General features: G+C 41.8%; 2 protein-coding genes and 1 long non-coding RNA gene across 6 annotated transcripts in view; 1 reads left to right on the top strand and 2 right to left on the bottom strand.

The window, feature by feature from the left end:
- Positions 1-6811, bottom strand: part of stat5a (signal transducer and activator of transcription 5a) — a 108167-nt gene extending 101356 nt beyond the window's left edge. Inside the window, exon 1 of the mRNA XM_048245608.1 lies at positions 6701-6811. The gene's annotated coding sequence lies outside the window, so the exon portion shown is untranslated. The remainder of the gene's footprint in view (positions 1-6700) is intronic.
- A 912-nt stretch (positions 6812-7723) lies between these two features.
- Positions 7724-9999, top strand: LOC125295998. The gene is made up of 3 exons (XR_007193702.1): positions 7724-7913; positions 9172-9325; positions 9918-9999. It is a non-coding gene; the product is annotated as an uncharacterized LOC125295998 (long non-coding RNA).
- Positions 10000-10225: 226 nt separating this feature from the next.
- Positions 10226-20202, bottom strand: part of stat3 (signal transducer and activator of transcription 3 (acute-phase response factor)) — a 33717-nt gene continuing 23740 nt past the window's right edge. For 2 of the 4 annotated variants that reach the window (XM_048245603.1, XM_048245604.1), the window contains exons 19-24: positions 20015-20154; positions 19647-19862; positions 18781-18823; positions 17846-17905; positions 12434-12549; positions 10226-12168 (exon numbers count right to left, since the gene is read on the bottom strand). In XM_048245603.1, the coding sequence (XP_048101560.1) occupies positions 12131-12168; positions 12434-12549; positions 17846-17905; positions 18781-18823; positions 19647-19862; positions 20015-20154 (613 nt within the window). In that variant the 3' untranslated portion in view covers positions 10226-12130. Of the gene's footprint in view, positions 12169-12433; positions 12550-17845; positions 17906-18776; positions 18824-19646; positions 19863-20014; positions 20155-20202 lie in introns of those variants that run through there. The other 2 variants (XM_048245605.1, XM_048245606.1) reach the window with 2 other exon arrangements.

Below are 20202 nucleotides of genomic sequence, written 5' to 3'. Positions count from 1 at the left end.
CTCACTCCCCTCCATCAAGGCCATCCAGGGCAAGTGATGCTTGCGTAAGGCGCGCAGTATCATCAGAGACTGTTCTCACCTCAACCACAGACTGTTCACCCCACTCCCCTCTGGGAGGCGTTACAGGTCTCTCTGCACCCGAACCAGCAGGTTCAGAGGAAACTTCTTCCCCCCATGGCTGTCACCCTACTGAACTCTAGCTCTGCATCCCGTGACAACCAACCAACTAAGCCCCCCGCCCAATGCCTCCTTTGCCTGTGCCTGTTGAGGTGTCCACCATGACCATGGAAACCTTGGACGGGGACACCCAACCCCCATGACAATTGCACTACCCTATTCCACCCATAGTGTTCTATTTATTTACAAATGTACATACTGTAATTACACTTATACCTGGCATTTTCTACTGCTCTTCATACTATTCATCCTGCACATACACGTATTCTTACTACTGTTATAATGTTACTGTTTCTGCACTACAGTACTGTTACCACACTGCACATAGCTGTATACTGTACATATATGTCTATATGGTTCATACCGAATATCCATATTTATTCTGCTAATACACTGCACATATTTATACCTAATTTATATTACTCTAAACCACCTTCTGTAAACCAACTGTATACTACTGTTTACACCGCATATTTCTTATCCTGTCTATGCACCACCTGTCTTTGTATATCAGATTGCATTTTTCTGCTTTTTTTGCACTTCTAGTTAGATGCAAACTGCATTTTGTTGTCTTTGTACTTGTACTCTGCAAAATGACAATAAAGTTATCTAATCTAATAGTGCCAACCATTTGTGTATATTCTGCAAGTAAACTTTACTATCCAACATAAAGTACCCTTTACAACTTAAAGTAAGGGTAACTCATTTAACAGTAGTAAATACAACTTTGTTTCAAATAAGCTTTACTTGAGGGCATGAAGTAAACTTTACTAGTTGGAAGTAAGTAACCAGAACTTTAAAGTCTTAAGTAAGGATAACTTCTTCTAAGTAAGCATTACTTGTAGACATCAAGTAAACATAACTTGGAAGAGAAAAGTTTTGTTTACTTAAGTTATTTAAGGCAACGAGTTTCCACCCTTTTTTCAAGTAACCATTACTTATTATTTTTTACAGTGCACAAGAGGAGTGTCTTCGATCAAAAAAGCGCACTAAAGATACAAGTAAGTCCCCTCTATGTTGCATAAAATATTCTCCGCTTGTGTCAGAATTCAGAAAAGCTGTCTACAAACTTTGGCATATTATTGATTCGTACCCTAAACATATGAGTTTTTCCAGAAAAACCTAAGCTGGTTTTTAAGCGTGCTCCTAACTTAAGAGACCGCCTAGTCAAAAATGGCATACGTCCGCAACCCACGACGTCCTTTCTGAGTTTGTCTGATGGTAACTATAAATGTGGCAGTTGCGCCCAGTGTTCGTACACACATAAATGCAAAAGTTTTAATCATCCACATACTGGCAAGACGTTATCCATTCGCGGTGTCATTACATGTTGCACCACACATGTTATTTATTTGATTCGCTGCCCTTGTGGCCTATGTGGGCAAAACAACGCGAGCGCTTCGGACCAGGATCAGTGAGCACTATTAGAACAGGGGATGAGCGCAGTCCTGTCGCTGCTCATTTTAAAGCAACACCAAAGAGTTTTTTGCACCTTAAAATAATGTTTCCAAAATCGTTTCAGTGGTTAATCAACTCGTAACAGGGTGAACGGCACTTCTGCATTCGCTTCGCGGCCTTCTATCGGCTATAAAGGCACTATGTAAGTTTGCCAGATCGGGTAGCGGATCTGTAGTTCGATGGAATGAGACATAAAAAACTACAAATTTGACTTGCATCTGATGCCGCAATACATCGTACTTTCATAAAATCATGCAGCATATTCTACCTTGTCTGACATCGTTATTTGTAAAGTCAGTGCTGGATAAACAGCATAAGGCCTTCATATATTCCTTCATCAAATGTGTCCACCATTTGCCTGAAGAAGACCCAGGGTCGAAACGTTGCCTGTTGTGCATGCATTAAATAATTGGGAGTCAAAAGCAGTGTTGCGGACATTATATTTTTTCAATTGAGTATAGTTTTTTTTTGTCCTGCACCTGCCAGAAGGTGGGATGTGCACACAATAACTGTTTGCTGAACGTGGTGGGCTAAGCCCCCCTCTACATCTGCTCTGTTGGGCTTTCAAGGACTGTTCTTTTGGTTTTGACAGTGTATGTTCATGTATATTACATTATCCCACTAAGAAGATTTTTTTGGTTTGTGTACATTACATGACTGGGGTAGAGGTGTGTGCTTTGTCATGCACAGCCATGGCTTCTGTATTTGTTGGTACATAGATGATCTTTGCTTATGGAGACAAGGTCAAATGTTCTATTTGTTGCATGAAAGCAAACAGCTAGTAAACCTGGCACCAAGGCCACGTTTTTCCTGGTCAGCCAGTGTTTGCACACAAATAGAACTGGACATTCAAGCAGAGAAAGACTCTCCGCTAGACCCACAGGGCTGCCCCCTCAGAGCTGACTTTCTCATTAGAGCCTATTTCTCCTAATTCAACATTATCTTCCGATGACTTTTTAATATTTAATCTCACCTCTTGTGTCTTGCCCATGCCATAAGATAATCATGGTGTTCAAGACTGCATAAGATAAATAAGAAAGTAAAGTGTTACATTGCAGAATCGTTGGTCACAGTGGCACCACATATCACAATATTAGTTATTTAAAATGATTATTTTTGTTTTACTTTGATACATATAGGCCTACATCTAGTCTGATCACATCAAGGATGGCAGAATGTGGCACAATACCTTGATTTTCTTTTGTGTCAAAGCTACAATCTAAAATAAAGAGTTAAGTACAATTCACTGTGCTAAGACAGTTGCAGAGACTCCTTGTACATGAAACATATCTATTTTTATATTTAAAGAATCACAATGTTGTGACTAAAATATGTTGATATCATATCATCACCTCAGTGGCTATTCCCACTTCTAAAAGTGTCAGGTTTTGCGTGCCAGGTGCGGCGTTCTCCCCAGGCCACCCTGCACTTCCTCTGGGCTCCATAATTGCACTGATATAGTTTTTCTATAGTTTTTTTTTATATTACCTTGTCTACTCTCTTATATGTCCATATTTATTTTATGCTGGTCTCTAGACTTTATTCTTGCACTGTTGGACTTACTCATTTGCACCATCACCATGACACTCACTCTCACAGAGCACCTTACCTTATTATGCACAGAGAATCACAGGCTCAGTCCCTGCCTCAGTCATTGCAAGCGCCTCATGCTTAATCACCCCTAAGCACACTATGTGGATACTGTTTTAGACTTGATTTAGATTTAGTGTTATTTAGTATAATTTGTATTTTAGTATATTCTTTATCTTCCACTATCATTATTGCTTAGTTGTGTTTTTTATATTATATAGTTTTATTACTTTTTCTGCTGTTAGTGCATGTTGTGTGTGAGGTCTGTATGTTACTGAGACCTTGAATTTCCCCTTGGGGATCAATAAAGTATCTATCTATCTATCTAATCACTCCTTCATCAGCCCTGGGCTCCATAATCACTCCTTCATCTGCTCTGGGCTCCATAACCACTCCTTGATTAGCTCTGGGCTCCATAACCACTCCTTGATCTGCTCTGGGCTCCATAACCACTCCTTGATCAGCTCTGGGCTCCATAACCACTCCTTGATCAGCTCAGGGTGTCAGTGCGCCGTAGGCTGCTGTTCCTTGGAGCAGGGAGATCTGTAGGCGCGCTGCCACAGCTTCTTAACATGGTGCAGTTAGATAACTGTAAACTGCTCCTCAGCACACTGGGCTTTCCTCTCCTCTCCCCTGACCTTTCAGAGCGCTCTCTCTCTCTCCCTCTCTCTTAGTGTGTCATGCTGTTTCACTAAGTCTTCGTCAGTTTCTCTGTATGACCAGCTTCCACTTTATGTCTGTCTTTACCTCTCATATCGTTTCTTATTACCTCTCACCACCACACACTCATACAGTCACTCTCTCTCTCTCACACACACACACACACAAACATACAGAGAGAGAATCACATTCTCTCTATCAGTCTCTCTGCCTTCCTGTCCCTCTGTCCAGGTGTACAGGGTGTGCCAGCCAACTCCAGATTGTATTCAGCATGCCAGCCCTGTCCCCGGTAACCCACCAGAACGCAAAAGAGACATGAACTGCAAACTTTACCTTGGCACTCTGCACTGTCTCTCTCTCCCACACACACACACACGCAGTAGTTTAATTATCTTCTACTGGACTCAGCTGCCATTGTCGTTGTGTAAATAAGGTGTGTGTTTGTGTGTGTATGTTTTTTTGCTATTTATTCAATGGGGTTTGGTTTCAAGTTGTAACGTCTGAACGGCGTTCTGTGTCGTCGGTTATTTATTTATTGATGCTGTGCTGGCTGAACGCATTCCCTTGATGTCTCACGGGATCCACCAATCAGGCGCCGGCTATGCATTCCTCACTCTCTGGAGCAGAGAGCACATCAACAGCGGTGCAGAGGAGCCAAGATAGCAGCAGCCCCAGCAGAGGAGCACAAAGTCTAAAACAGCCGTCCACATACAGTGTGTGTGTGTTTGTGTGTGTGTGTGTGTGCTGGGGGGGGGTAGGACCACAACAAGGGGGTTTGGTTGGCAGTGAATTAGCGCATTTGTAAGCTTCTGATGTTAGATGTGAGAAAATGTCTGTGTGTGTGTGTGTGTGTCTGTGTTTTTGTTTTCCAGTCTGTAACACATTGACATCTTATATTCTTGATTTTAGATTGTGATCTACTTAGATACAACAACTCCCCCCTGCCGTATGGACAAGACCTTATTACTAGAGCTTAAATTGGTTTTTTCAGCTCAGGCATGGCTCCACGCAGACTGTAAACAAGGTGGTACAAATGTCACAAGCACATTACACAAACTGACTCACATTCCTTGAGACTCATATTTTACTTGAATGTACAGCAGCAAATGAAAGCTTTCAAGGGTCATGTGTGCCTGGTTAGTTCCAACTTGACCCTTGAACCACAGAGAGCTACAGGGATTGGCTGGCAGAGAAACCACATTAGCAGAACTCTAGTGCAACACTTCTACCAAAATCACAATAAGATTCAACAAATGTGAACAAATGTGAACAGCCAAATGCAGGCACAGCCTATGAAGTAAACACAGGGAGTAGGCTACTGAAAATAAATAATACACATAAATATAACCAAATTGTTTATTTATGACAACTAGCCTATGCTGTAATGCACATGACATGGAAAAAAAAAACATTAAAAGTAGCTAAATTTGACCAGATTGTAAGGCCTTTCTGTGTTCAACTGTGACCAGCCTACATGAGATCTAGATCTAGATCTGTTTACGGATAACATTGCGCTGTTGTTGTCAACATCTTCAAGAGATTATTAAACAGGGTAGAGAGAGAGATTATTGCATTGGTCTAATGTGTTTTTTTTTTTTTTCAAATCAGACTGATCTGTCCCCCTTCATCACGGCGGGACAGGCTTCTCTTTGTGCGTCTTTTATAATTGCAATGGTACAAACAAGCGTGAACCATGTGAGCAGAGTATAGCCTAACAGTTAGCCCAAGTGCTGACAACTCATAGCCTTCTGTTTCCGAAAGAACAAATGGAGAGGGACATAACTGAATTAAATTAATCAATAAATCATCGAGCAATGCATGTCCACATCAACCCATTCATTCGACAACCAACTGCAAATCCATTACTCATAAATAACATTAATGTGCATAGGCTATGATATTAATATTCGAGATGACATGTTACAAATTACAGGCTGTTTTCGATGCTTTCATCCAGTTAATTTTTGACGTTTAGGCCTACTTGAATGGAAGAACACCTAGTGGACTGTTAACATCGGTGATGTGTTGTCTGAGTTCATTCAGTGACCTTTAGGTAACTCAAGTCACCATACGTCCAAGCCTGTGTCAGAAATGGGGTTTACTAGTGCCAAATAGCAAGGTATTATGTTCTGGTGGCACACCAGTTTCTCCGTCTTACAAATGCCCATTCCAATTCACGCGTCTGTCTGCCTGCCATGTCAGAACTAACGGTCCGCTATAACGGTGTTAACTGCTACTTCATAGTGAGGGGGAAACAAACTTCAAAGGGCAATGGGCAGCCCGGTCAACCCATAGACTGCTACATAGCCTACTTTGTGGATGGTCAGTCGTACAATAGGCTATCTGTTTGAGTAGCCTGTGCTGTAGGCTACTTCACTTCAGTCTATAACTCAACGACAGGTTGAAACAGACGCATGCTACTATTTCATTCCTGAGTTACTCGCGCACACTTGACAGCCGCTGCCGAGAGGGGGTTGGACTCGCAGCCTGTTGATCCGCTCGAAACGGAGCTTGCGAAACACCGGTGTCAAAGTATACGCAAAACCTCAAGCCAGCAAATGTCACTAGGTCAATGTCATGTCGTGTTTTTAAAATAAACTAAAACTAATTACTTTCTGTATTATTTCACTTGTGAATATAGGTTACACACTTTGTATTGCCTGCGATCGACCGTTGATCTGTTGGACATGTCCTCATTGCAAAGCACTAGACGTGAGTTTGTTTACAAAGCGCCGCGCTCAAATTATTTCTCACAAAAATAAAATGCAAACACTTTGCAAAACAGAATAAAAGCTAATATAAATCCAATTCCTACCTTGGCAGACTTGTTAACTCCGCTGTCTTGTCGCATACACTACAGCAAAGCTCCAAGTACAAATACGTCCCAGAAAGACAGCCTCTCTCCTCGTCTTTCTGCCAGCGGGCTACGTCGTTTTTCATTTGCTTCTTCTCTCGACCCGCTTGCCCCCTCCCTCTCTCTCTCCAACCGCCTACTTCCGGTGTCTTTTTTCGCATGTGCGCGTGTTTGTTTTTTTCTTTCCATTTACAGCCGCTAGAGTTCATCCAGTGATAGAGTCCAACAGTTCTGCCTATTTATATTATCAATTGCTGAAGAGTTCTCACAACTCTATTCTCTTCACATGTCCATTCATCAAAACCTTCAAACATTCAACGAAAATGTGTGTTATAAATTCGGGTTACATGGCCATATTAATGGCAAATCGCATTGGGAAATCGACTAGCCTACCACTGCATGGCAAAAATGTAATACAATGGATAGGACGTGAGATGACTGCATAAAGGAACAAGTTATTAGTAACTAAACAAATAACTCTCTCTATTGACCACTGGCATAATCTGAGCATCAAAATGTTAATCTTATGGTTTTTTTTTATGATGGCAGAGTTTTTAATTATGTTGTACTTATTTGTGGGCTTCAATGAGAAAGGCGGACAGAATGCAGCAGATGCTTGTAGGATAAGTGGACCATATGGCATTCCCTTGGAAAATTACCCCAATCTACCCCTTCTCACTGTATTCCTCACTATTACATCTCCCTTACGGGCCATGTTTTTTTTATGCATGACAAATATTCATGGCAAAATGTCAGCATAAGTGAGAATGAAAGGTAATGAATTTGAATCAGAATCAGGAAAGATTTTTTTTCAATCATTGCCACTGATGTGAAGACCTCTAAAAGAGTTTCAGAAGTAGGCCTAGTTTCAAATAGTGCAATTTTAACTGTTTTTGTATACTATGTATGTTGTAGGTTTGATATCACTCATGTGGACTTTGGTGCCACGCTTCTGTGTTCCAACCTTAATCCTTATTTATATTTATCAATTAATATTATTCTTTTTGTCCTCAAGTCTTGTTTTCTTTAATATCAATAGGAGTTGGATAACACTGTACTGAGGTTGGGTGATTTAAACCAAGAAGTTGGCAACTAGGCCTATTACACATGAGGCTGAGGATGTTGGACTTAGGAAGACCCCACCAAAACAACGGCTCAGTGAGAGGTTAAGAAGGTTGGTTCCAGGACTTTTACAGCCAGTTGTGGAACCACACTATCATTGGGTATTTCTTCTGTATTTTCCCGAAGGCCTCACCAGCAGCTTAAGCATGTCTAATACACACATGCACAGTGCACACGCACACACAAACACAGTCAGTGTTGGTTTTGTTGATAACAAAAATTGACAGACATGCTATTCTCTCTCCCTCTCACTCTCTTGAGTGTGAGTGGAACTGGACAGACTCAGGATTTCAGGCTGACTGGTTATAGTGGGCAAAATCCTCATCTTGAATTATGGCACACACTGCCAAGAACACAGCGACCTCTAGTGCTGTAAATATGTAAACACACTTGAAGTTGAAATGAGCAAACATGTAATTTAATCATCTAAAAACAGAAGACTATATCCGTAAACTGGCAGCAGTTGTGTGGGTTCATGTGACTGTGTACAAAGAACTTCATAAACTTTCATAAACACACACACACACACACTAGGAGTCATTATTATGTTATCTTGGTTCTAAAGGTGGAATACAGGGAAACTGGGTTCTCACAAGACTGCATCTCGTGGCAGAAAGATGTGCAGAAGGGACTTGAGTGTTTTCTGCAGCACACCATGAGAGTGTGAAAGGAAATGTGTGATAGAGATGAAGGGAAGACCAGACAGAGAGATTGCAAGGAAGTGATGCCACACACACACACACACACACAGAGAGAGAGAGAGAGAGAGAGAGAGAGAGAGAGAGAGAGAGAGAGAGAGAGAGAGAGAGGAAGCTGCACATTACTGAACCAGAAGCAGAACTCACTTTCATAACCACTCACTTCCCTTTCCACACTCAAAGTAAAATATGGGCTCTGCACCATGTCAGCAAGCCAGGGCAGGCCACAGAAAATCTCACACACACACACACACACACACATACTCAATCAGGCCATCTCGCCAGTCCAGGGGTGTATTGATTGCCTGTTCTGATTGGTAGCTTGCCAGGCTGAAAAGATGGCTGCTGCCTTCAGATGAAAAGCTGAGTCAACAAATGCCACATGGGGAACACTTTTCATTCGTACACCTCCACAAAATCTTTCACACACACATGCACGAGCACTCACTCAGACACACACACACACACACACACACACACATAAATATTCTCTTATGCACTCTCACCACCTCATCTACACTTCCGTTACCCCTCAATCCATATTCACACTCCTATACATACAATACACACACTGCCATGTTTAAAAATGCTTTTTAAATTGCATTTCCTCAGAATGGACTGGATTTCCTCAGAATGTGTTTGGAATTTCCCAAACTATTTTGAATCGACACCAACATGGTCAGTATAACCAGACACTGAGAAATACTTCTGCTCAGCAGTCAAGACTTCAAGGCACATCCAAAGTGCAAACCTGCAAAGAACAAAGGTGAAAGAAACAAGCTGAAAACTTTGATTACAAGCAACAGCATGACATCTGTCTGCAAAAACCAAGCACTAAAATGAAACTTGTCACAAAACGATGATGCAAATTTGCAGAAACAAGTGTTGCAACGTTTTGTTTGTATGGTCAGGTTATATGAGTCAGTAGGAAAACTAAGGTCAATAGCCTTTGTTGTGTGCATTGGCTACAGTTTCAAGAAAACTCCGATTTTAGTAACGGTAAAATTGTGCACAGTTCAGTGTGATCAGTCTGATCAATTTACAAGCCAATTTACTCAGTTCCTAAAGATATAAAAAAATGTTCCACCAGTTGTCGGAAAATACTAAGGTGATCTGTAGAATTAGATGACAGTTGCAGTAGATTGTAACACTCAAATGGAAAGACAACGCAATCTACTAGACATTATTGGCTAACACTAGAAGGCTTAGGTACTGAAGGTTTAGCATGAGGGGGAGATCATCTCCTTAAATTAGGTGCTCTGATATCTGTCTGACAGATTATGACATCTGTCATAATAACATAATAATTAATAACATATTCATCCTCATCTTAAAAAGTATTTTCATGTCTTTCACAGCCCACCATTGTCCTGATCCTCTTGTTCGCTTGTTCGCCTTTTGCATGTTTTTGTTTTGGCTCAGCAGACCGGCCAAAACCACAGCTATCAAAGAGATTTGAAGAGCGACCAGTCATCAGACTGTGCTGGTGTTCTTTGCTCATTCCCCAGCCTTAGAGGGATGGATTGTTTTTTTTTTTTACCCCAATACCTTATGAAAGCTGTGCATTCTATATGTACAGCAATTATATACATACATGTTGCTGCAAAACACTCACTGCCTTTTTTCACTGATTTGTCATGAATGAAAACAACAAGCCACTAACAACTACATGTGATATCTCATGTTTTTAATGGTCTGCAACGTAATTTACAGGGTTTGCAGAATGACACAAGTAGGATTTACCCTTAGGCCCTGTTGAAACAGACAGACATTGTACAGATGTGTCATTGACCACAATACATTTTATAAAACCGTAAAACATATAATACAGCTCAGAAGAAAAATGAATGAAACCAAAAAGCAGACATGATAAAGGTTAATGATTTGAGAGCGTGCTGGCAGCACCTGGATGTCAGGGCTTAACAGTTCATAAATGTGTGGATGTGGCAGTTAACGTGACCCTGGCTTTCACCATTTGTTAAATAACAAAGTACCGAATACAATTCTAATACCATTACGCTCAGGTCATTAATGAGAGATGAAAAGGGGAGGGGGGGGGCATTTATGCTTCCGAAATGTCAGGCCAGGAACCTCAAAGGAATCAATGTTCTTTTACCTACTCTGCCACCACCCCCCTCACACCACCACCCCTTGCTGGCAACCTTTCTAGTAAAATGGCTGCCAAGGGATGATTGGCGGGGATGCAGCCTGATACGGCGAGATAAGCCAGAGTAATGTCTTGTGTTGCCTAATGAAATGCGACGTGGCGCTGACCTTTTTACTGTGTCGTGCAAATCATGAATGACTTCTCCCTGCTGCCTATTACTTTAGTTTTTTTTCCTCCATTTTATTTCTTTTTTAATTCCACCCTTTTGGTCCATCTCGTTTTTGATAGAGATAGGCCTGCGGGCTGCTGGAATCTGCGTGTCCTCAGCAGAGCGGGGCTTACAGGCGGCAGACCTGCGGGGCCTCAGGAGGCTATCAGGACGCCGGCCCCTGGGGCACAAGTAGGGTGGACGGGGCGGGGGGGCTGCCTACTCGCCTCATCTAAAGTGCCAGAGGCAAGAGAGGGAGAAGAAGCAGCGTTCAAGGCAGTGGAGCTGTAGAGTCAACTCTTAGAAAGGACACACAGACACACACACATATACAGAGACAGAGACAGAGACCTATATATAGAGAGAGAGAGAGAGATAGAGATAGAGAGATAGAGATAGAGATAGAGAGAGAGATAGAGAGAGAGAGAGAGAGACAGGGCCCTCACAGAAGCAGATGGAAAGCGGAGAAGACGACACGGCATAAAGCAGTGAGAGCTGGGTACGAGAAGAGAGATATAGAGAAATATACTATAAAACATTCAAGGTTAATATAGGGATACAGTTTCCCTCGATATTTGTCTTTACACAGTGCTAGCTTACATTTCTTTTTGCTATAAGAAAAATATAATCATTTAAAAAAAGTTTAACTTTAAGGTGACAGACAAACACTTGACAGGAAAACACAATTTCTCCCCAAGACATTTCATTACAATGGCAAGAAGTTTTAGGAATATGCTAAGACGCAAAAATAAAATGAAAACAGTATTGTCATACTATTCTTTAAATTGCTGGGAGCCATGAGCTGCTAAGAGTAACCTCTAAACCATTCTCTTTGAGCTGAGTGAATTACTTCAAACTGATGGAGCCAACATGGCTTCTTTGACACAAAATGGTCGACTGACTCTACAAACTCTACAATCTAAAGACTAATGAAATCGGCAACTGGCTTTCCTCAAAAGCATGAGTTAAGGCTAGCGCCCATTGGTGGCGTCTGACACGCGTCAAGTGACGTCTAAGTTTAGAACTCCAACAGAGTAAAGCCAACTGGCGGTGTCGGAAGTTTCGAAAACTGTTCTCTCTCTTGAGCGTCAAATCCATAGACGCGAATGTCGCCGCCAGTGAGCGTTGGCCTTTACAGCACCTATTACAAGCTCAGTATGTACAGCCTCCACTTCAATTAGAAAATTGAGCGGAAATCAAAAAGAACACATCTGGTGAAGCGGTCATCTCATCACCGTGGATAGATCCTGCATAGACTATGATGCCATATCCTCCATGTCCAGGGTGAGGGATTCTGGGGGGAAACAAGGATGGCATGCTTTAGCACAACAGAGGTTTTCAGACAATTAAAAGTTCTAAACTAAATGAATGTGTGTACATGTACTCTGTGAGTGTGAGAAAGAAAGAAAGAAAGAAAGAAAGAAAGAAAGAAAGAAAGAAAGAAAGAAAGAAAGAAAGAAAGAAAGAAAGAAAGAAAGAAAGAAAGAAAGAAAGAAAGAAAGAAAGAAAGAAAGAAAGAAAGAAAGAAAGAAAGAAAGAAAGAAAGAAAGGTGTCTTACCAAACTGCGTCTCACCAAGCGTTGTTGGGGCGGCCTCGGCTGCCTCATTATGCATGAGTGAGTCGAGTGTGCGGGGAGACATGGGGAACAGATCGCTGGTGTTCCCAGAGTTAGTGCTGCATGAGAAACAAAGCAAAACAACAAGAGAAATCAGATTAGAAAACAACACACTCATCTCTCTCTCTCAAACACTTATTGTATCTTTCTATTGCTTTCTCTCTCTCTCTCTCTCTCACACACACACACACACACACACACACACTTATCTCAGATATACATAGAGACATGCAAAAGCATAGACATTGTGTGTGATTAAATCAGTCAGGCTGTTTGGCCACAGGCGATAAGCCAACAGTCAGTTTATGTCTAGCAGTGACACACACACACACACACACACACGCAAACACAGACACACACACACACACACACACACACGCGCAAACACAGACACTTGTTTGTTTTTGGTTATTTTGAAAAGGGGTAAAAGTTGAGCATGATTTCCATGAGGGAGCACATATTCAAGTCAAGTAGGGTTGCAGTCTGTGAAAGGTGATTGTTGCAACCCCACACACAGAGATGAAGAGAGACAAAACAAAGGATGGAGAGAAGAAATATACTCCTCTTACTCTACCATGCATCACACACACACACACACACACACACACACACAATTAGAAGGATAAGAGGTTAGTGTGACAAGTCCCACAGATAATTCCACAGAAACCAGAGAGAAAACGCCAAGCACATGCTCTTCTAGTTTATGCGAGGATGATCGAAAGGAAAGATGCACAACTAATCCAGACTCCCGGACTCCCAGAGTGCACTTGACATCCAGTTTGAGGCAAGGAGATGAGATGGTGAACTCCCTGGTTCTCTTGTCAGCATGACAGGTGGATTGATTGATTAAACTATACAGACAAGCTCTGATTTTCAAGGTTCAAGAGTAAATATCCCCTTCATAAGATCTCAATTTCTAACAATGTGCCCAGGACATGGGCACAGACAATGTCTAAATCCCCACACAGCTGCCAACATCATATGAAATACAGAGTTCTCAATACTCGCACAAAGGTGCAAAGGCCTGGAGAGGTAAAAAGGTGCAGACGCAGAAATAATGCTAAATAGTTTCCTGGAATGCTGCAAAAAGCAGGCTGCTTTGGACCCATTAAAGGCTTCCCTTCCAGACAGACCAAACTCAGAACTTGCTCCGCACTACATCCTGTGAGGTACCCAATTCCAGCCCCCATCCGTCCCCACTGGTGTGTCGCTCAATGGGTGCCGCTGCCCTGCCATGACAGGCCAAGCATGTGTGGCTCCAATGAGCCGAGAGCTCCAGTCACTAGTCCAGTGTGGACACTGGAAATGGCACAGGTCAAGGCCATCATATGGATGGCTATATACAAGCTCTGGGTTCATGTTGGGCTCCCTCTGCCTCTCATTCTCTCTGGGGTCATGGTGAGCTCTCTAATGACACGCTCTTTTCTCTATGGGTTCTTGAGTACCTCATTGCACTCCATGCAAAAAGAGCAGGTGGTGGTGGTGGTGGGAGGTCACACCATGTCAGAATTCAGATAAAGTATTCATACAAAATCATTCAGGTAATTAAATACATATATTATTATTTGTCTTTACATACCAAGGACGAAATTTGTTCAGTCTCCAATTTATTTTTCATCTATCTAAATTACAGGAACGTATGTCTGTGTGTATGTGTTATTCGCATATCTGTTGAACCGTTCGTCCGGTTGATTTCAAACGTGGCAGGTGTCTTGCTATGGGCACGAGTATGTGCAGTGCAAAGTTTGATGCTGTTTGCATAAGAAATGCAAAATGTATCATTAAATATATATATATATATATATATATATATATATATATATATATATCGTAAAAAGAAGCACACATTGGCTTTCACCACTCTACTGTAGCCACTCCCCTCACCTGCATGTAATTGGGCTCCAAGTTTTCTACAAGAATAGCATATTTGAATGGACACTGCACTAGTCACAATTAATTTCGTCCTCGGTATGTAAAGACTAGTAAGAGTATTTAAATACCAGTGTGATTTTGTGGGAGTTGATAGGATTAGCTCCTTAGGTCTGTGACATTGGAAGTCATCAGATAACACCTTTTTGAGAACATCATTGATATCATTACATTACATTACATTACATTACATTACATTATATCACTATTAGATGGAGATAAATTTGTGCCAGAATGTTCAAACAGAAATCAATTCGTCAAAATATCAAATACAAAATTGAAAAAAAAAAAAAACAACAAATGCAAAGTGCAAACAAATTATTTGTGTAATTGCAAAAGAAATCTGTGTTTAACTCTTTGAATAACGTGTCTTTTGTTTACAATACACTCACATTCTTTCTCAGTGATAACATTTCTTTTGTTTAGGCTACTAACGGTTTCGCAATTGCACTTCTGGCTCTTGCGTTTACTGCCTGTTCTCACATGGATGGGTTTCTCTGGGGTGCATTACTATTGGCTGATCTGTTTTGATTGACAGCTGACCTGTTTTGTTATGTTAATAAGACTCAGCTCTGCTGGTAGCTATGTAACTTTAGCTTTCACCACATAAACATACTGTATAAACACTTAATAGTACCTAGCAAATGTTATTTTTGCGTTATTTATATTTGCGTTACTTTGTTAGCCTAACTTGTAGGGCTATGGATATGTGTGTGCATGTTTGTATGTGTGAGAGAGAGAGAGAGAGAGAGAGAGAGAGAGAGAGAGAGAGAGAGAGAGAGAGAGAGAGAGAGAGAGAGAGAGAGAGATGGGTAGACAGTTTTTGTCAAGAACCATTTTTCACTGGAATCAGGAGGCTCACTGCTAGCTTAGTGCTGATAACTTAAGCTAGAGTGTGTGTGTGTGTGTGTGTGTGTGTGTGTGTGTGTGTGTGTGTGTGTGTGTGCGTGCGTGCGTGCATGTGTGCGTGCCAGAATCTGACCTGTAATAATTTCCTTATCTGCTTACCAGTAATTTGGGCTACGCTGCTGTTCAGTGGTCAAACTGCGTGGAAGACTATTTGGCAATTCAAACTTAACAAAGCAATACAGAATATATTACTGTTGGAATACAATACGAAGTTCAGTGATACAATGCATTTCCTTGTATTCTGACCAACACATCATCCTGTTTACTATTACTAAGTAGCCTCTCTGACACAATACTCAAAACAAAAGGGTTATGCAAAAATGATCATGTAAAGAGTGTCCGGGAGTCCTGTGAAAAAGAAGGTGTTTGGCCTGTTTGGGTTCTCTCGTCATTTCTCTGTATTGTAGTGTTGTACCAAAATTATGACGTATCGATACTGAAACAATACCACAGTGAAATCCTAAAAATCTGGAGCTGTAGCTTAAACATTTTTCTAGTACAAGTTGGCTCCCTCTTCTTGGATCCATGACAACCCAGTGATTCTTCCTTCAGGTGCCAACTCGTAGGGATCTGCACCGCCAATAAACCGAAATTTCTCAAAATATCGCACCTTTTCTCGTGGTCCAAGTCCTTCCCTATATGCCTTTGCATCTTGGACGCGTTTTGATGAGCTTTTCTGTTCTTTAGCCGCGCATCCAGGTTACCGCCCAGAAGGTCACGTCAGTGAAAACCCTCAATAGGGTTTAAGATGACGTTGGTCCACCCTTTGCAGCTATAGCAGCTTCAACTCTTCTGGGAAGGCTTTCCTAAAGGTTGAGCATTCTTCCAGAAGCGCATTTGTGAGGTCACACACTGACGTTGAACGAGAAGGCCTGTCTCTCAGTCTCCGCTCTAATTCATCCCAAAAGTGTTCTGTAGGGTTGAGGTCAGGAATCTGTGCAGGCCATTGATCCATACCAAACTCTGCCTTCCATGTTTTTATGGACCTTGCTTTGTGCACTGGTGCACAGGCATGTTGGAACAGGAAGGGGCCATCCCCAAACTGTTCCCACAAAGTTGGGAGCATGGAATTGTCCAAAATCTCTTGGTATGCTGAAGCATTCAGAGTTCCTTTCACAAGTACGACAGAGTTTGGTGTGGATGAATGTTGCAAGGAAGATGTCATCCATCAATCAACTAGTAGGCTTCAGTGACGTTTAGCATATAACACAGGGTAGATAGCGTCCATTGGTCGATTAATGATGCATACTCTCGTCATTCTTTCTATAGGAGATTGGTAGCACCGTGATCTCACAACGACACTAAACATCTACTACATTGGAGACTATACAAAAACAACACGCACGTGACAAGTTACAAATTAAAAATAAAATACTAGTCATTTCGTTAGACAGCTTTACTGAAGTGCATTTAAACGCTGTTGTGTTTTGATCTGGCATTAGCCATCTAGCTATCTGACAGGATAGGATAGCTATCAACATTACCTTCACAAATAAAACAATTTATATCCAACGATCCAATTTTGATCATTTAGTTCTGCTGTGCAGGTCCACTATTTCCGTCACCTGTGGCAGTCTGAATTTTGGCAGATTTTTGGAAAACATTAATACAGCTCTGTTCGTTTCTCCGTAACCAGAAGTGAGTTTACTCCTAGTCAATATTCAATAACTCAAAATTCTTGAATTTCCCCTGGGGATCAATAAAGTATCTATCTATCTATCTATCTATCTATAACTTCCGGGGCAGTTGCAGCTCAGCTCAGCTGTCAGTCAAAACACATTAGCCAATAAGAATGCACACTAGAGAAACCCACCCACATGTGAAATGTTTGTGTCAGGCAGCGTAAACGGGAGAGCCAGAAGCGCAACTGCAAAGCCAGTTTTTATTTCACTGAGAAATAATCTCAAGGTATTGTAAACAAAAAACAAGTTATTCAAAGAGTTAAAGACCGATTTCTTTTGCAATTACGCAAATCATTTCTTGGGAGTTTTGAATTTTGTCTTTGACATAATTTGTTTTTGTTTCAAATCTGTATTTGATATTTTGATTAATTAATTTTTGTCTGAATTTGAAAAAAGTATTGTTTGAACATATTGGCACTAATTAATCTCCAGTGCGCTTACAGGTTGACATTAGATACCCAGAAAAATGTAAGTTTACAGAATTCACAAGAAGCTGTTAATACACGCCACCAGTTTCTACCCCCACAGGCAACTAAAGTGAATGGAAATGAATGTGATGAATGTCAATCTGTGTAATATGTCAGGAGTGTTAGCGGAAAGTCAAAACGGAAGTAATCTACTTCTACTAAGGAAAGGTGACAAACATTACAAGTAGGTTAGAGGTGAACGACAACAAAACTAAATGTGTGAAATTAATAAAAAAGGACACCGCACTGCATGATCCCAGAGGATGTTAAGGTCATTTGGTGTAAGACATATACGCTCTCTCTCTCTCTCTCTCTCTCTCTGGCAGTCACACTCCCACCCTACATGCCACGTGTGCCCCTATGCCTACCCAGAGAAGCCGTTTCCTAGAAGCTCACTCTCCGGAAAGTCCATGAAGACGGAGGGACACCTACGGAGAGATTTAAGTTTTACAGACTGCCACACACACACACAAACGGACACACACACCAGCACCATACAACACATACACAGACGCACAACACTGGCACCCACTCTCCCACCACCGCCCCTATATTATGCACACTCACAAAAAACATACCCGCAGTCACACAGTAACCTCAGGATACCTCCACGTACAAACATACACAAACATACAAACATGACCACACCTATACAGTAACCGCAGTGACATTCGTGTGTACACACATCCTGTTTGTACCACACATTCTCTCTCTCTCTCTCACACACACACACAGTTTACCAGGGCAGAAAGAAAACGGTTTCTGTTCTCACATTCCCTTTTTCAGGCCATTAAACTTTTACAACAACTCAAAAATGTTCCCTTTCCCGTATCTATTATCTGTGGGCACTTGCTCATTCATGAAACCAAAGCTCTGTTGCTTTTCATGAGCTTATATGAACAAATTTGTTCAGTAAGTGTCTTTGATCAATGACCAACGACTACAGCGATAACATTACAGATATCTGTCAAGCGTTATGTGTGTACAGTATGTTTAACTGTAGTGGGGAAGGTACACTGAATATCTTTAGTAAAATATCCATACGATTTGGGTAATACTGGTCAAGGAAGGGAGCTGGGAGGGATGGAAGCTGAATTTTATGCATTTCTGGAGGGGCCGTAAAGCATAAAGACACTATGCTGCCTTCCATCACTGACGCAACTGTACTAAACAGAAAAAACAGTAACATGTGAGCAAAGTTCTGATAGCAGAAAGATGGCTGAACAGCAGAGAGAAGCAGAAAGATGAAATTCACTCCCTACACACACACACACACACACACAGACCATAATAGCATACTTACGGGGTAACGCAGATGAACTTGGTTTTGAGATATGGCTGAATGACTGTAAAGAGCACAAAGAGAGACCGATTAGAGAGATTCTGCAAAGATGGACAACAATGGCCCTTTTGACCACTCTTCTACTAGGAAGCAGAAAATTACGGCATTTACAGTCCACTCAGAGCAATCACAACAGCGCAAAATCACCCACCATCACAGCTGACCCAATAGCATTAAATCACAGCACTATTTCCTCCTCTCCCTTTATTCTTTCATCAGGACTCGCCCACAATGTGATTATAGAATCCTCTACCAGCAGCACACAAACAGGCATATCCCTGCAGTCTTGCTGGCTGAAATTAGTGTTAGTAGAAGCGGGGTGAGTGGAACATATTAGCAAAAGTTTCTGAACCTCAACTCACCGAATCGACCTGGGGAAAGAAATAAGAGCCGTCTTCCATAGTGTTGCAGCAGTTTGCTACTTTCTCAGGTGTCGGTAATGATGGTATTTACAATCCATTCAGAGCCATCACAACAGCGCCAATCACAGCTGACCCAGCATTAAATCAAATCACTATTTTTTACTCGCCCTTCGTTTTTTCACCAGGACCCCCCCACGGCCAATTACTACAATTTTACCAAACACACCCGTTTCAACACCTGAACGATAGCAGTATATATACATAGTTATTTAGGCAAGTGAATTTACAATGGTCTCTTTACTCCATCAATCTGACAATCCTTAATTCGGTCAAGTCTGTCTGTCAGTCAGTCTCAAATTGTTCACCCCCCTCAACAAAATGTGTCTGCCTGTGGTGGCGATCAGTAACCCCAGCACACACACACACACACACACACACACACACACACACACACAGCACACTTACTGCTTCCATCAGGCTGCTCTGGCTCGGCCGTTGCTTCGGGCCGGCAGTATTTGCCAAAGGCATCCTCCTTGGGGATTTCTGGGAACAGGTAGACCAGTGGCGACACCAGGATGTTGGTGGCATCCATGATCTTGTAGCCCATGATGATCTCAGCAAACGACATGCTGTTGAGCTGCTGCTTAGTGTAGGGCTCCACGGACTGGATCTGAGTCTTGCCTGCACACACACACATACACACACACACAAACATATAAATATGCAATATACGGTCCAACTCCATAAGTCAAATACCCAATCCCCATATTCAGAGATGGCACAACTCTTAACCCTCAACTCAATGTCCATCCTACACAGACACACACACTCACCGCTGATGTCCTTCTCTACCCAGGTGAAGGTGATGCCTCCCTCCTTGCTGCTCTCACTAAAGCGTAAAAGGAAGGTGCCGGGGGGCTTGGGACTCAGGATGGCCCGCTCACGCTCCTTACTGATGAACCCCAAGATGTACCTGACACACACATCCACACAAACACACACACATACAGACTTAGGGGTG

The sequence above is a fragment of the Alosa alosa genome, chromosome 6 (genome assembly GCF_017589495.1).
Source record: "Alosa alosa isolate M-15738 ecotype Scorff River chromosome 6, AALO_Geno_1.1, whole genome shotgun sequence".
Lineage (NCBI taxonomy): Eukaryota > Metazoa > Chordata > Actinopteri > Clupeiformes > Clupeidae > Alosa > Alosa alosa.
The sequence above is the reverse complement of the archived record's forward strand: the minus strand, read 5'-3'. Positions and strand labels throughout refer to the sequence as shown.